This window comes from Rhyacophila brunnea, unplaced genomic scaffold (genome assembly GCF_057557595.1).
Source record: "Rhyacophila brunnea isolate RB1 unplaced genomic scaffold, BYU_Rbru_1.0 scaffold_23, whole genome shotgun sequence".
In the NCBI taxonomy this organism is placed as follows: domain Eukaryota; kingdom Metazoa; phylum Arthropoda; class Insecta; order Trichoptera; family Rhyacophilidae; genus Rhyacophila; species Rhyacophila brunnea.
In genome coordinates, this window is record NW_028232893.1 from 10,552,333 (window position 1) to 10,570,325 (window position 17,993).

At 33.6% G+C, this 17,993-nt stretch overlaps 1 protein-coding gene across 1 annotated transcript in view; it reads right to left on the reverse strand.

Annotated features, from left to right (window-relative positions):
• Positions 1-545: 545 nt before the first annotated feature.
• Positions 546-17,993, reverse strand: part of Lim1 (LIM homeobox 1) — a 178,821-nt gene continuing 161,373 nt past the window's right edge. The window contains exons 6-7 of the mRNA XM_085950263.1: positions 6,036-6,315; positions 546-1,025 (exon numbers count right to left, since the gene is read on the reverse strand). Coding sequence (XP_085806389.1) covers positions 823-1,025; positions 6,036-6,315 — 483 coding nt within the window. The 3' untranslated portion in view covers positions 546-822. The remainder of the gene's footprint in view (positions 1,026-6,035; positions 6,316-17,993) is intronic.

Genomic DNA, 17,993 nt, shown 5'->3' on the forward strand with positions numbered 1-17,993 from the left:
GTTTTCGATGTCTGGCGGATATTGAGTTAGTGTCTAAAGATGCTAGACAAATCTGATGATGTGGGTCATATGAATCTGTAAGGAGTCTCATGTGAGTGTGATGAGATACATGACGCATGTCATACTGATCTGTTCTCGTATCGGGGTCAAATATAGTGAAAAGGACATGCTAAAAGCGAATTACCGCTGCAATGCTTTGAAGATAAGTAACACGATTCTAGATAAATTAGATTAGATACTCCACTGATAAAATTAAAACAAAGTATTTGGTTTTATATTATTGGACACATGGATTAAACATACTACTATATTTGAACATTTGTCAAATACCTCGTTCATTATAAACAATAAATTAGATTACTACAAATAAAAATCAGTTTTATTGAAATCGTGTAACCAGAAACGAATTCATTTTTGATAATCAAGACAAACAATAATTTAGGTATATGACTATTACATAGTCTTATTACTCATTTATTCACTTCATGTAACAATCCCCCAAAATCCACCCCTAAAAATAAATTAAAATAATGTCACTATTTTTTGTAATAATTCTTCTAACGCCACTCCAAAAAGAAAACAAACATAAATTAAATTCACTATTTCGAACAGTTATTTAAACGCCACTAACAAAAGTCAAAAATAATATTATTATGAATCACCATATCATTTTAAAATGTCAGAACGTTGGAATTGGTTTCACACCGTTCTTGGTGCAGTGGTCTTCTCGAAGGTCTAGCCGTCGAAGGGGGGCCAGGAGTTGTACGCCTGGCCCCTGCCGTGGTCCCATCACTCTGACAGATCCCTCGGCTCTGCCTTCAGCTACCAGACCAGACCTTCGTTTCCGTGCATCGGTGGACCCTCCGCGAAGGAGGGCTGAGGCAGAAAGTCGGGAGATCCTCGGGGAATGCCGGAGAGAAGGTGGTCAGGCGGTGGCCCTCCGCCCTGGCCCAGGAACCCACCGGGCCCGTCCAGGGAGCCCGGCTCGAATCCCATCGGCATCGAGTGGTCCATTGGTCCTCCGCCTGGAATGAACAGGACTGTCCAAGAGAGGATCCAGAGTAAGATTAAGAGGATTTGCAAGGCGCCACATTAGGAAATTGGAGCTCCGATAACCAGACAAAGAATCGTTTTAATTTTTTAACATCATTACTACTAGTTAAACAGAGTAGAGGTTTGTACCTATTAACAGATTTGTGTCTTCACAAGAAATGTATGTTAGCCATTTGCTCAAAATAATATAACATAACTATTATCATTAAATAGAATTCCGATAGGCTATACCCCAATACACTACATTTTAACGAAGGTTTTGAATGTGAGAGTGTCCTACGAAAATGAACCACACATTATAGACGTGCAATAGTGTGCGTTGCAACCTTCAAATACACCAATATTGAGTGAGGGTCAGTGCATACACCGATAGCAGTTGTCAGAACGAAAGACACACGTGTTTCAGTTAATCCCACATTCTTCCACACTCGATATCGGTTGCCCGTTACTCCACACCCGTTAGGTATGTCAGTTCCCATTAATTCTGTGTTCCCTGGTATCAACGTTTATGTCAATGCTGCCTAATTTACATATATTATACATACTGAAGTAGGTATATATATTTTTATTATAATTATCCAAATTCATTATTTCATCAAAAATATAAAATATTATTCACTCGTCGATAGAGAAATCGGTTCTTTTCGGTTTAAGGGAAGCCAGCGGCAAACAAATATTGAAAATAGCCGATATACTAGATTATTTGTTAGGTTAGGTTAGGTTTTCATTCTTGAATTCATGAATTTTGCCAAAATCGGCTATGACAATTAGTGCGGTTCCCGCCTGGTTCCCATGTATATATATATCGTGTCCGAAAACTTGTACGTATGCAGTTTATCGTATGTTGACCTTGAAATGTTGTATCGAAAATATATGGCCGTATATTAAATACCGTCACACCTCTTTGGGTCGTATAGTACTGACATAAAATCCATGTCTAAATAAAACATGGTTGTTGTCGGTTTATACTTTACACTTTACAGGAAGCCAGTAGCAAACAAATTTTGAAAATAGCCGATATACTGGAGTATTTGTTATGTTATGTTAGGTTAGGTTTTCATTCTTGAATTATTCATGAATTTTGCCAAAATCAGCTATGAAAATAGAATTATTGTTCATATTGAATCTAATAAAATTGGAGGTATACCTAGTATAGTTACGGTCACAGTTCACCGTAAAATGTTGTATTGGAAATATTTGGCCGTATATTAAAGACAGTCCAACCTCTTTGGGTCGTATAGTACTGACATAAAATTCATGTCTAAATAAAATACGGTTCTTGTCAGTTTACACTTTACAGGAAACCAGCAGCAAACAAATTTTGAAAATGGCCGATATACTGGATTATTTGTTAGGTTAGGTTAGATTAGGTTTTTATTCTTGAATTCATGAATTTTGCCAAAATCAGCTATGCAAATTGAATTAATGTTCATATTGAATCTAATAAAATTGGAGGTATACCTAGTATAGTTACGGTCATCTCTTTCCGATAGAAAACTCACAGCGAAATGTGCCACGGTGAAATGTTTTACGTACAATTTACATGTAACATATGCGGCTCGTAGACTGCAAGTCACTCATCACTGACTTACATGCATATAACTTTATGTTCGAATAATAAATAATACATGATTAAATGTACGATCAAAACGATAGACAGTAGTCAGCTACATTTTATCAAAATATTGTTAGATATCACTTATGATTTTGTATTATTTGTATTATTGTTGCAATTTTACGAAAATACTAAAAATTACATAAAATCAATGGCCAATAAATTGATAGATATAACATTTTTACGACTTATTCGCAATGTCATAAATATATGTTTTATGTTTTTGCGGTTCCTTTCTCATAGTAAATAATAACGCCGGTCAAAATAATAATAAATTTACTCATTTTGATAGTTTTATTGTCGATAGAAAGTGATTTCTGTAAAATTAAAATTTACGACACACTACGAAAATATTATTAAATAATAAAATTTAAAACGATTCTTTCTTGGGCACACTACAAATCCTCCACATATATCTAGATATGTACATCCTAATTAGGTATATAAACATTACATTTTATATAATAATGTACGTGCATACACATCCTAATTAAATTAATAATATCATTAATCAATCACAGTGGCGAAGAATAATTTTTGAAAGGAGGTAGGCTGTGTGAATCCGAAACAATAGTAGGTACCTACATCCGTGGGGTTACTGCCAAAAGTCGGTAAGTCTCTAAATCATGACAAACTGGAGTAAGTACCTAATTGAAATTTGAAAGTTTGTTCTTTATGTGTATCTTCTATAATAATACCTGATGACCTTAATTTTTTTTCTAGCATACATATTTATATATCATAATATTATAATCCTCTGTTAACTCTAAATATCGACTTACCAACTTTTGGCAGCAGCCTCACGACCCACTTTTTGAGACATTTAATTTATAAAATGCTTCGTATTTGGATGCCTTATGTTTTATAAAAATATTCGATAAGCTTTGATAATATACCTTCCTATAAATAATATAGTGTTCAATTACAGCAGTGAGCAGCCTATAAATTCATTTTTAATTTGGGTTGGTCTACCTACATGTACTAATAGGCCAAGGTCCTCTGTAGTCAGGCAATGACACGAAATTGTAAATTTCGATCGTAGTGATAGTTACTTCGAATACAATATGATAGCTGATATGAAATGTGATTGTTTTGTATTGAACAAAATAGTTATACATATTTTAATTAATTTGAACGATCGCATTGCATTCGAAGTTAAGCAATAACTAACACTGCCATCGGAACTTGCAGTTTAATGTCGCGGCCTGACTGTAAACTGCTTTATTAAAGTCAGTACATTTGGACAACCATTGAGTATGTAATATAGTATGTCTCTGTTTTTCTGTTATTAATACAAACTATTGGTAAACTTACCCTAATACATATATAAATGTATTTATTAGGGTAAAGCTTTAAATTATCGCCTACTAAGAATTCTTCGCCACTGTCTTATGACTTACTGAGACTAAAATTGAAGGGGTTATCGCAAGACATAGATATTCCACATAATTATGAATTTGTTGATTTGGAATAAAACCAATTCCCAGGGCACACACTCACGTTTTACTAAAGACACTTTTAAAAAAATATACAGTCTCTATATGATCTATGTGTAGTTCTTGCAAATTCAAATCTTACTCTAAAAATTGTTATAACATTATATATGCTACACTAATGGACAACGGTCAGTCATTCACGCCTTCTTGCTCCAAACAAAATAATTGATATACCGAACATTTTAAATTAGGATAATGTTTTTTCTGTTACAAGAATATGTGAACAACGAACAAGAACATTAAATTGCTCATGTCTGCAAACTATGTTTCTGTGGCATATCATTGCCTTGCAAAAATCCCTTCAATTGACGTGATTGAACAAGTAAATACAAACATCATAATTTAAAAAATGAGTTAAAAGCAGTTTTTACATCACCACATGGGTGCCTATTATTTATGGGTGAAATGGGATTCAAGCAATATATGTAAATGCTTTATGTTAAAACATGTAAGAATTGTATTCATAACTTTGGATTATCTAATTTGAACAGTTTTGCCTGACTTGTCCGTCTTCAAGCGGTAAAAATGTTCATAAACATAATGATATAGGTAGGTATATCATGTTTTAGGTAAAATAGTGAGCATGCATGTTTTGGCAACAGTGACTCATGTGCATAATGTTGATAATAGTAAGATATTCAATTACATAATTATATTTTTCAGTCGATTTAGTAAAATTTCTCACTAACGCACTGCACTGGTAAAATTATATACCCATGATTCTTTCGGGAGAATTTTTAAAGAAGGAAACACAATTATTAAATTTACTGCATCTAGGAAAAAGCTTCTTGAAAACATTGTTCCAAGTGCAACACAAATTGAAAGCTTTGACTGAAAGCTTTGCTTCTTGGTAACATTATTATAATATTATGCTAACATGGTTCATTAGTTATGCAAAACAGATATGTTCAAACGTCGTAGGTATATAGACCCTTTTAATATTAAACCTAGATGCATATCGTCTCTGTTCTGGCAGAACACACTAACTGGAGAATACTAGTTTTGAGTAATTTGACTTTGAAGTTGTTAAAATGTTTGAAATGGTCTATCATGTGAGTTTATTAAGTAATCGTAAAAAGGATGACTTTAAAATAAAGACTGTTTATTTATTAAGAAGGTTTCCAGCCGGTAAGGTTTGAAATAAGGAACATTTTGGTATAACTAACTCAATATGTCATTTTTTCGAATTAGGTCTTCTGCCAGAACAGTGACGATATTATAATGATATATTGTCGAATTATGTCAAATCAAAATAACTTCTTATTTACATGCTTGCATCAAAATATAATGACAATTGCCAAAATCGCGACTCAATTCTTGCCATTCTTTAAAATTTGGATATTCCAATAATGATTACATATTACAATATTTTTAATTGTCATAAGAATATGACGTTATACAATTATTCAAACGGCACAATATAGATTGAAGAATTATAAATTAACGGTTAATTAAATTAAATAGTTATTTTATCAGTAGTCAACTGAATTAATTAACGGTTACAGTATTATTACAGAGGTATACTCGATCCATATTTTTTTTATTATCATGGCAATTATATTTGTATTTAATTGAAGTTTGTTTACATTTTAGATGGAAACAAGTAAATAACGTTCTAAACTATTTATTTGAATGTCTGGTTAAAAATGACAGATGTCAGATTTTTCAGGTCATAAATAATTGATTGCATAATAATATGAAAGTTAGGTACCTAACTAGTACCTAATCTAATGCGTATGTTTTACAAGCATATCTATGTTATGACGTTATTCATTTGATTATTATTATTAACGACAAAATAGCGACATTCCATGCATCTCGGACTTAATCTAATCTAATAGAAATGTCATAATTTGTATTACAATAGTTACCTTGCTGCCCAAACGGCATAGGGGGCGGTCCAGGATGATGGGCGGGGAAGAAGGGTGCATCGTGGCCGTGGAAGGGTGGTCCGCCGTAGCCAAACTCAAACTTGCCGTCGGCCGTCGCGAAGTACGGGAACCCGGCCGCAGCAGCCTCGTCCAAGCCTCCCGGAGACAGGTTCATGGGGAAACCTCTCATCTTCCGCGAGGATCCAAAAAATGGACCTCTTCCCATCGAGGTCAGCTGCTTCAGCCGCCGTTCTTTGGAGCGTTTGTTTTGAAACCAGACCTGATGAAGAAAAGAAATAGTTTATTTGTTAATAAATGTTTGATGTTCAACAAAAAAATATGCATAGTACTATCGTAGTATTAATTTTATTACATCATATTGTCGGACATGTGCGCACACAAAAAATGGTTAGGAAGATTCATTTCGACAAAATACCTATCCTTAATAAAAAAAATCGGTGTGTGTACCTACTTATATACGCGCGTTAGAAGTTACACTTCTTTTGCGTAACAAAACAAAAACAAAATTTTGTTACCTAGATTCTTCGACTAGCTCTTAATTATCTTGTTAAATTACACACTCAAGAAAAGAGCCGCTTATTGGAGCGCCGTTGGTTTATTTCTATACACTTTAACTTATATAAGGTACTAAATTATATAATTATTTCTCGTCGTTTTTATTTTTAATGTAAGAACTGTCACTTTGACGCTTAATCGTTTGTTTACGCAAGGAATTGCAAATGGCCGACAATAATAAATTCGTTGCCTAGGCATCGGAATAATTCTACTAACGTAACGGTGTGCGCGCGCAGCTCTCAATTTCACTCTCTACCAAACGCCACAAAAAAGTAGGTATAACTTCAAAAAACATTTTTTAATGTGGCGAATCTAGCCACTGACATCAAAATTTTCCCCACCAACTAGCTTCAACTGTGGACCTCTTGCACTTTTCAGGTTACATTCCCCATACCCAGACACTCCGTTTTTTTATTCTAGCGATGAATACCTGCCCTCCAGCTGTAACTACGACAGGTGCTCACCTATGAATTTTAGCGTCGAGATCATTTTTAAGGCAGCGGGGGGGGGGCGAACAGTATTACAGGGAAATAACAGAAGCTAAGTGAGAGAAAGAGAGCTCAAGATAGAGAAACTTGGAGGATAGTTGCGCAGTCGGCTGTAGACCCGAATATAATTGTGTTTGATACAGACTTAAGACTCCAATGGGTTGGGCAAATGAGTTACAAACACTCTAATAACCTACACTATACATATTATGGCAGTATATATGCTCCTCTTTGGAACGAAAATTGTAGAGTTTGAATGGTTTTATTACCTATTTATGAAATAATTTTATACATATTGTGCAAGATCATTATAATAATTCTTTACAGCGGCTAGTCTTTTGTGAAATAATATATTTCGCCAGACGATTTTTTCTTTGCCTGTCGCGGCTAGAAAACAACATTTTTTTATGATATTCAAAACAATAAATCTTCCAGACACTCGCTTGCCAAAATTCCCAAAATTTTGGCGATTTTCTTGACAAAGGTAGGTCTCCAGATTCGTCGCGGGTGAATTAATGCAACAACGCCCAAACAGAAGAAATATTGACTGAAAATATGAAGCAACATTCTAAGTTATCTGAATAAGTGATATCATTATTTTCTTGCATCTACATAGAAAAGAGTTAGATTTTAGATACATCATTATTTATAAATAATTACAAGATAAAAAGAACTTTTTTTATACAACGTTTTTAAACTTTCTGTTGAATCATATAAACTTAACTTGACTAGCTTAAACGATCAAAAAAATTGTATTTGATAGAAACTATGATATAAGTACTGAAATATCATTTTGACATTCATATTGATTTCCATAGTAACGCACGTAGGTACATATTATTAATTTAGTTTTTAGGACCCTAGCAACCAATAATAGTGGATTGGATTACGGATTTCATCCGAAATAACTTTTCATACAAAACAGAATTAACTGAAAATGAATTTAATTCTACTTAAAAATGGCTAAAAGTATTTAAAAAATGCATTGGCATCGTGTTCTGATACATTCTAAAAGTTTCAAATGTCTAGCTAGTCGGGAAGTTAGTTAAAAATCGATTGCAAGGTTTGTACCGGACAAATAAGCATACGACCTAATAAAAACGTTGTAAATAACAAGCCGTGACATAAAATAGCGAGTTACGATGGTAGTGCTAGTCATTGATTATCATCGAATGTAATACGGTAATCCGTTCTCAGAAATTGTCAATTTTCGAATGAATATTTCGTTCAAATTAATTATTAATGTATTACCATTTTATAACAGTCGTCATCTTCTACAAACAGTTCACCATATTGCATTCTAAGAATACGCAACAAAATTTACAGTTTCGTGTCTCGGCCTGAATATAATCGGCTTTGTATAACATTTAAATGTAGTTTCTAGTGGTTATTTTAACAGATTTTTAAAAGAGGAATAGTCGTCAGCCATTCGTCAAATCCATTGAGGACATGGACATAACAGAAGATAGAAAAGTAAAGACTTTGAATGCAGATTTAGTTTATGACTTAACGACGGTCAGGCTATAAAACACAAGAAAAATAAATTTTGCACGATGTCTTATTGATGACTTATTACCAATATTTAATGCGCGTTACGTCATGTCATACGTAACTATTTAAAAATAACATATTGTTCTTTAAAACTTTTTCCCATATTTCTCCAAACTCAAGAGTTATACTTTCTTATATTATCTCACCTAGAAGGTAACCAATTTCCATTATCTTTGTGTTACCTGTTCAACAAACACATTGAAAATACAACATGTGATTTTTGCCTGATGCCAGTTTGAACTTATCAAGTCCGCACCCACTGTTTCAGAGACAGATACTCTACCAACTATGTTACCTTGAAGGATATGTATTTACAGGTTTAGATAGAAGTCACTTTTCAACCACATAATGACATAGGTAGATTGCACGTAGGTGTATTATTTGTAATATTATTTAAGTGGACATGTTAGTATAACCGGACAACAATAAACTGAATACGTTCAGTTTATATTAAATAATATTTTTTTTTGAAAGTTTCGTTTCTTTTGTATAGGTGTACATCATGGCCCCCACAAAGGGGAGGCTGACAGGGCTCTAGTCTGGGGGCCCAGGCTTAGGAGGGGCCCGGCGTAGCAGTTCAACCAGTTAAGTGAGACAAACGCATCGTAAATTTATAACCTCTAATAGCAAAAAAAGTCGCCTGCGGCGCTATTAGACGGATAGAATTGTATTTTATAATTATTTTAATGTGTTTCCTGACTAATAAAAATTATTATTTATCCAACATGGCGAAGGGTCACAATATGTAACTTACACGGAATACCCTTTATTTTCATTTTCACATTAAAAAATCCACGGAACATTATTTGGGAAACACTACTATAGGTATAACATTACACTTCCCTTAACCTTATCGATAGGTTGGGGGCCCGTCAAATATTGTGGCCTGGGGTCCCGCTTCAGGATGTGGGGGCCATGGTGTACATACAGATATTAGTTACGTTTACAAATCAATAATGTCAAAGGTACTAATTAAAGATGTCGCTAGTTTCTCATATTGTAATTTTATCACTTAGGTACGGGTAGAATAATAAATAATATGTTTGTACTTTTATTGACGATTATTGACTTGTATTATGTTTAGGAAACTCTCGTCCATGACTATAAATTATTATTTAGTTATAAATCAAGGTAAACTTTTGATAATCTTTGGTATGAAACTCTCGTCTATCACAAATGGCATAATATACTGTTGAAAAATCATTTAATTTGGCACCGGCCTAAGGCTACTTTATTCACGAAAGTGACAGCAAATCCATTTTGTTATTTATAGACTTAAAGTATCACATGGTGCAATATTGCGTTCATATATTATATCACTACTTCAAACAAACATTCACAGGTAAAAAACAGCTGACTGTCAGATATTTAGCTGAGTTCTGTCAGACCAGGTCTGGAGATCCGTACCTCCCGCAGCGAGGTGTTGGTCCGAGAGACTCTCCGAGACCTGCGAAGGTCCCACGCGAATTATTCGCTATAATGGTTTAATAAAACTGTCAATAGAAGTGTCGATACGTGTGTTTACATGCAATATTACACGAATGTCTTTTTGTACTTTAATTTACCTGTCTTTATATCTGTCAGGTTACCTGGATGTATTTAATTATATTTAATTTTAATCGTTATATATATTTCATTACATATTATATTATAGTATATTTCCAAGAGTTATTTAAATATGTCTGAATTAAGGTGGGTGAGAATTAGTTAAAGTGTCATATAAGTACCTGCATAAAATAATGAGTTCTAGCTTTACTATCAGTCGATTGATATTATTGTAATTCATAAAAGAAACCCATTTTGACTCATGGCCACTACACCTTCAATGTTTAACGGGAAACGATGGAGCTTGGACTTAGTACCCGATCAACAAGTCCATGTGGCGAAAAAATATAAGATGCAAGATGCAATCCAGATACTCTGGGAGAATCCTGATATGTATATGGAAAGGGGCTTCGCTCCAACCATCTTTTGAGTCCATCGTGGCTTCCCACTTGGACACCAGAAAAGCACACGCGTTACATTTTAAAAAAAATGTGGCGTCATACTGAAATCATTACTTAGATTTTTCGATTAGAAATTCAGTCAAAGCACACTTCAGCGCATGGCAACCTCAGTCTTAGGTAACTGAGACATTCCTAGTGAAAAAAACTGACCATTATTAAACGCAAGGTCGCGTGATACGCTTAATTACGACCGGTATGGTGCAGAGTGCTAGTTTGACGTGGTCATTAATTCCAGCGTACTTATCTTTAATAAACACCGTTCTCCGTCAGCCGTAGTATCATTCATAAGCCCGCCCTATACCAGGCTATACCGCATCCTGATGAGAAACAGACGCCGGCTCAAAGCGTTGACCTATGTATTATGTATAGTAGATACAACGAAAAGCTACTACTATTGCTATAATATTAAAATTATAACTAGCTGTAAATTTAAAAAATACCCAAGAATATTTAAATTTATAATTGCCTTAAAATAAATAGGCCACAGACAGTGACAAAGAATGTCTATTTGGTACTCGAAGTAGGTAACAAAATATAATAGCAATGGCGAAGAGTGGACGTAGACTGTTAAGATCCGCCATAAATGGTGCACACGAAACTTTGTCAGTCAAGTATTTGTTTCATTGAGACAAGACTACAATTTACAGATGGTGTTGGTTAGTTTTTAAAATCCAATTAAACCCAAACCATAATAGATAATAGTCAAAAATACTCGTCTATCTATAAAATATCTAAAATTATCCAATTAAATCATACATAACTTTGAATATTTTATGGATATAATGATATTTTTTATCTAGTAATATCTATCATTAATCCAACGAAAACAAATAAGTATGAATGAAAAAGTGTGCACAATTTTGTCTTATCCCCCAACATATACCAAAACTATTATGGTTTGTTTTAGTCAGGGTTTAATTGATTTTTAAAAACTAACCAATACCAACTGTAAATTGTAGTTAGAGTCAATTAAATACGTATGACTAACAAAATGTAATGTGCACTATTTATGGTGGATCTTTACAGCCTACCTCCACCCTTCGCTACTGGTAACTACCTACAATGTATAAAATTAAAATAAACAATAATTACAAAAAAAAATCAATTCGCACTATCTTGTACCTATAACCATTTGCATTATAGATATTATCAACAGAATACAAAAGACATAATAAATACACGCACTCAGTCACCTGAGTCTCCCCGCCAGGGTCGGACGAGGGGGAGGAGAGCGGAGGCGGCGAGGCGCATGCGCCCCGGGAGCGCCGCCGTCCGCGCAGTCGCCCCCTTTTGTGAAGGGGCCCCCCCGTCGAGTGACAAGGGGGGCACTGGGTGTGAATGATAGTTATGATAATAATACAACGTCATTATTTTTGGTTTGCCGGTTTTATAATGAATACAAAATGTTAATGCAAGTAAATAATTATAGCAATCAAAGTGCTCGGACTATAGGGCGGATCTCGTGGTGCAGTGTGTAAGGTGCTGGCTTTCCACCAGGGAGTTCTAAAGCCGATACCCGTTGAGGACACAATATATTTATGCGGAATGGGACGACTGGACTCCGGACAATTGGATGCCGCACTGTCGTAGACACGTATACAGAACGTAGACGAGGTATTTTAATCAGTTTCTGTCTACTACTTAGTAGTTTTAATTCATTTTACTCTTAACATAATGTATTCTTTATTGCAGATTGAGAATTACCATGCCTAGGGCTTTATATAAAATAACAAACACTTTTTTCGTTGGAACTTAAACATATGCAAGATTAAATCATTATTTACGTCTGCATATTTACATTCTCACCAACTATTAAATTATAATATAATCATTTAAATATAAATAATAATATTACATATATTTTTTTAAAGTACCTATAAGTAACTAACGTCTATTTATTTTCGAATTCCGTGGCGTCCAGTTGTCCGGTGCCAAATCGTTCTAGACCCTATTTATGTGATTTTCTCAAAGCCTGGGTGTTTGTGATTGTTCAAAATTAATAACAACCACCAACCACCTTGTATGAAAATGCAAGGATATGGTTATTAGTAACATAAAAGAATACAAGAGTGAGCCTTACAATTCACAATCTTTTAGTATAGGTACTTGCAGCATTTGATGGCGATTCTGTGGGTAGGTAATTAATTAAATATAATATAACGTTCTCGCATTGAAACACGCTAAGATGTAAATTGTGCGTATTGCATTTCGCTGAATCACAGTTCAATGTGAGCTGTCGTATCGGAAAGAAATGGGCGTATTGCATTTAGATAAAGAATGACGCGATTTTTGTAAATAATTAATTGTACGCATATTGATACTTACAAGCTAACCTACATTTAAATCATTTAAAATTTTATATAACTATAGGTAGGTACATATTATATGTTATAATTGTATTTCTAATTTATTTTTCTACATATTTCTTCTGTCCGTCCCTTGTATTCCGGCGGTTTTTAATAATTATTATAAATGTTTTGTTTAGACACGACGTAACTTTGATCACAATGCTATACGGATACAACATCTCACGGTAAACTAAGATAAGGCCAACTGCACACGTACAATTTTCTAGACACGTTGAAATATACCGCCATATTCACGATTTTTGTCTGTTCGTTTATGTAAAGTGTAAACATACATTAATCAAAATAATAATGGTTGATTAGTTCGGTGAATGAAGCTTTAGATATATGCGTAGGTACCATACATTAGGACTTCTAGCTACATTTATATGTATGCATCGGAAACTTAATAGACAAAAAGCATCACCCGGAAAGTAAAAAAATTGAGTTAGAATCCCTGTCAGTACAAAAAAAAATGCATTTTGTTTAAAATTAGTATTTGAAATAATGATGTGTTTTTATATGATTTTTGTTTGTGACATAAAGAGACATAGCACTGACTGTTCACATAAAATAACATATTTTCTGATTTCGGTATAATTTAATAATTGTACGATTTGTTCGAACTATTTCAAGGTAGTTTTTAAATCTTCTGGCGAATCGATTGCATCATCTACGTCAAAAAGAATCGACGCTGATAGGTAGGTAGGTACATACTTTTACATACTGTACCTACCAAATAAATTGAAAATGTCTGAACAGTACAAATAGTAAAGAATATGTGGTACCAAAGATTTTGAATGAAACCTTCATGGCAATGAGGGGAAAAGGGAGCTCGGTAAGTATATTTTAAGTATATTTTATTCCCAGTCCGTCACATGCGCGAATAAAAAAGTTGTAAACACGTTGTTACAGAACAAAAAAAAAATGGATAGACAACACAAAGGTGTCTGATCATAGGCCGACAAGTGCCCAAAACACGTTCTCCAGGCTAGGTCGCCCAGTCCGCTCCTGGCAGTGGCTTTCAAATGCCCCAGTACGGCCCTGAGATAATTGTTTTATTTTATTTTTTATATGTATTGCTGTCTTGTAGTGAGCTGTCATGTAGGCATATTTGTGTTAACGATCATGTGATTGGCATTTTAGCGAAGGTCATACAACTTCAATTACAAATAAAAATGATAGTTTTCGTAAAAATAAATCGTTGATAGAGAATTATTTTAATAACACATATTTGCATTGTCTAATTCTGCAGAATACATCAGCACTTGATTGCAGAACTATACTAAGTCACATTTTAAATAATTTACAGGAAGGTTCTTTAATACAAAATTTTCCTGTTTGAAACCTAATTAATTTGAAGTTAATTTTTTACCACGTTTTTATTAGCTCGTATTCTTGTTTGTCCAGTACAATTTTTTTCTTGTTTGTCCAAGATTTGTATTGGACGATTGAAGATTTTTAACTAACTTCCCGACTAGCTAGATATTTGAAACTTTTAGAATATTTATATCAGATCACGATTCCAATGCATTCTTTTAATACTTTTAGCCATCTTGAAGCAGAATTGAATTCATTTTCAGTTATTTCTGTTTTGTATGGAAAGTTATTTTTTCGGAAAAAAAATCGTTATTACATTATTAATACACTACTATTGGTTGCTAGGGGTCTGGGGTCCTAGCAACAAAATTATTAATATATACGTGCGTTACTATGGAATTCAATATGAAAATGTCAAAATGACATGACATGAAAAAAAAGTATTTATTAATACATAGAATTGTCAAGTTTATGTGATTCAACAGAAAATTTAAAAACGTGGTATATAAAAAGTTATTTTTATCTTGTAATTATATTAGATATTATTAAGTATAAGTAGGTAAGTATAAAAAATTGCATAGATTAAGTAAAATATACAGATGGAATGATTATGTACACAAATATTAACCGCATACATTCCAGTAAGTATATTATATAAGTATAATTAAACCAATTTTGGCGGTGGATGAAGTGGAGGGGTAAGGTCGTAATTTCTTGGTTATTGTGAGAGGTTAATACAATAAACATAAATTTAAATATGACATCGTGATATTATAATCGCGGGTAGGTAATGATAAGGTAATGGTGGTGAGATCGATGTGATCAAGAGATTGAATATATTAATAAACTGAGAGACTTGATTCGACTGAAATGATGTTTACTATGTCGGGTAAAGGACTCGTGACTTGAGTGAGGATTCATGCATTGTCCTTCCAATTTATACAAATGCAGTACGTATATTACAAGAGATATTGTCTTATGTTGTATTATGTTGTGTATTCTGATAAATACGTTAGCAGTTCAGTAGGGTCTGTTATGATATGTTAATTGCAACAATGCCTCTTGTAATATATGTACTGCATCTGTATAAATTGAAAATACAATGCAGGAAGCCTTACTCAACTCATTGAGTCCGTCACGAGATGCACTACTATTATCATGAATCCTTCACTCGACATAGTCAACCGTTATTCCACTCGAGTCCAGTCTCTCAGTTCATTAATAATATAATCAATCTCTCGATCACATCGAACTCACCAGGACATCCATACTCGCGATTTTAATCTTTCACTGTCATCTTTATATTTTTAATTCTTGTAACGATAATAAACGCTCTCCTCAAAACCTATAAGCAACCGCGCAATTAACAAACCCTACTGATCTAGTTATGATCGAGGAAATGCTGACAATTATTATCGCTCTATTGTTTTGTTTTGACAACAAAATATACATAATAAAGTGTGTCACTCATTTAATGCTACGTGATATGATTGCTACACGTTAATTAAACTAATAAAGGGTTACTCTATTCTATTTCATTTCCGTATTTTTTTGCAACGCGTTTTTTCCCTCTCGGCAACTTCAGGCGCTATGTGCACTCACCTATGTCAATACACACTGATAACCAATACAGTTAATTATTGTTTATATATAATTTTAATACAATCAAAGAAGGTAAAGTACTTATTACCTAAGTCCTAAGTAAAGGATCAGCAATGCAACATGTCGTGCGTCACGTAGACTCTGTTGCGCGTCGTTTTGAGGGACATTTTCCCCCTAGTGAATACGAGGCTTTACTTATGATTTGTATCACCAAACCTATGCAAGGAATCGATCAAATCAACCGTTAACACGATCGCTGTAATAATTGTAATTGAAGGAATTACTTAAAACAATCGGCTTAAGACAAAACTAGGAATTTAGCTATTCAATCCGAATGTAACCATCGGCAAACATATATAATCAGTAATCACATCACGTACTTACATAATATTATCAAATCGAAAGTATAAAAAAAATCAATAAAACCAGTCAACAACGTGTTATTTATGAAATTATCCGTTATTGAGTGTGTTAAGGCCGTTGCGAGCGGCATCGTTACCCTAAAAACAATGATAAATGTTCGCGTCACAGCGGGTGTTTCTAGCTAACACAAAAAAAACCGGCTAATGGCCGAAAATTAATAAACCTACTCACCCGGATCGGGCTTTAAAAATCTACATCATAAATGCTGATTCTCTGTTATCTACCTGCGTTTATATGCAATGTAATATTAGGTGATCTAGGCCTTCTACAATAAAATTTATAAATCATGAGAACTCATAACAGTAATTTTAATAAATTGATTAATTTGAAACTTCTGTGAAACGCAAAAAAAAACGATGTGTTTCGAGAGAATTTTTCGTATTGAAAACGACTAATGATTAAAACAATCTACCTACTTATGACTATTTTACAATATTTTTACACCGTTTTTCTTAGCTCGTATTCTTATTTGTCCGGTACAAATCTTGCAATCGATTTTTAACTAACTCCCCGACTAGATAGATATTTGAATAGCATTTATCTTGTAGTGGAAAGCTGCATGTCATTAATGATTGCAGATATACAAGCGCGCATACAGGGAAATTGTTAGGATGATGTCGTAATGTCCATCTTTGTCATTTAATAAATATTGTAATAATAAAAAAAATGTTATACAATAAAATATGATTTTATAACCTAACCTAACAGCACTGACATGTTGATGGATTGCTCCCTGTCTTTTGTGTATGTAGTTTTAAAGATTATTTCAGTTTATTTAAAATACCCAGATTCTATTTTATGTCCCGGCTTGTTATTTACAACGTTTTTATTGGGTCGTATTCTTATTTGTCCGGTGGTTGTTTGTCCGGTACAAATCTTGCAATCGATTTTTAACTAACTTCCCGACTATCTAGACATTTGAAACTTTTAGAATATATCAGAACACGATGCCAATGCATTTTTTTAAATACTTTTAGCCATCTTTCAGTAGAATTGAATTCATTTTCAGTTAATTCTGTTTTGTATGAAAAGTTACTTCGGAAGAAATCCGTAAAAAGTAAAACTATTATTGGTTGATAAGTGGGTCCTAGCAACTAAATTATTAATATGTAGGTACGTGCGTTACGATGGAAATCAATATGACATTTCAGTATTATTTCTATCAAGTACAATTTTTTTTGATCGTTTAAGCTAGTCAAGTCAAGTTTATATGATTCAACAGAAAATTTAAAAACGTTGTATATAAAAAGTTCTTTTTATCTTGTAATTATTTAAAATATAAATGTAAATACATACACACGGAAATCCGTGAAAAAATACTAGATAGGTACCACGTGGAAATAAGTACGTCAAAAAATGTTTGTTATATTATATTCAATTGGATACATACCTACCTCTATTATATTCCTTTTGAATGGTCTGACTTTTGTCGCGTACTACCGACTTCAGGTGTAAGCTAAGTAGTGATTGGCAGATATTATAAACAGAACTTATCCGGATTTCGGATAATATTGATAGCGCAATGCAGCTGGATAGCACGGGGTAAAACAGTAGCGTAATATTTACGTTCACGATGGCCGAGTGGCTTACGCGTCGGCTTATAATGTTGTGAGTCCTAGGTTCGAATCCTGGGTCTGGAAAATAGGT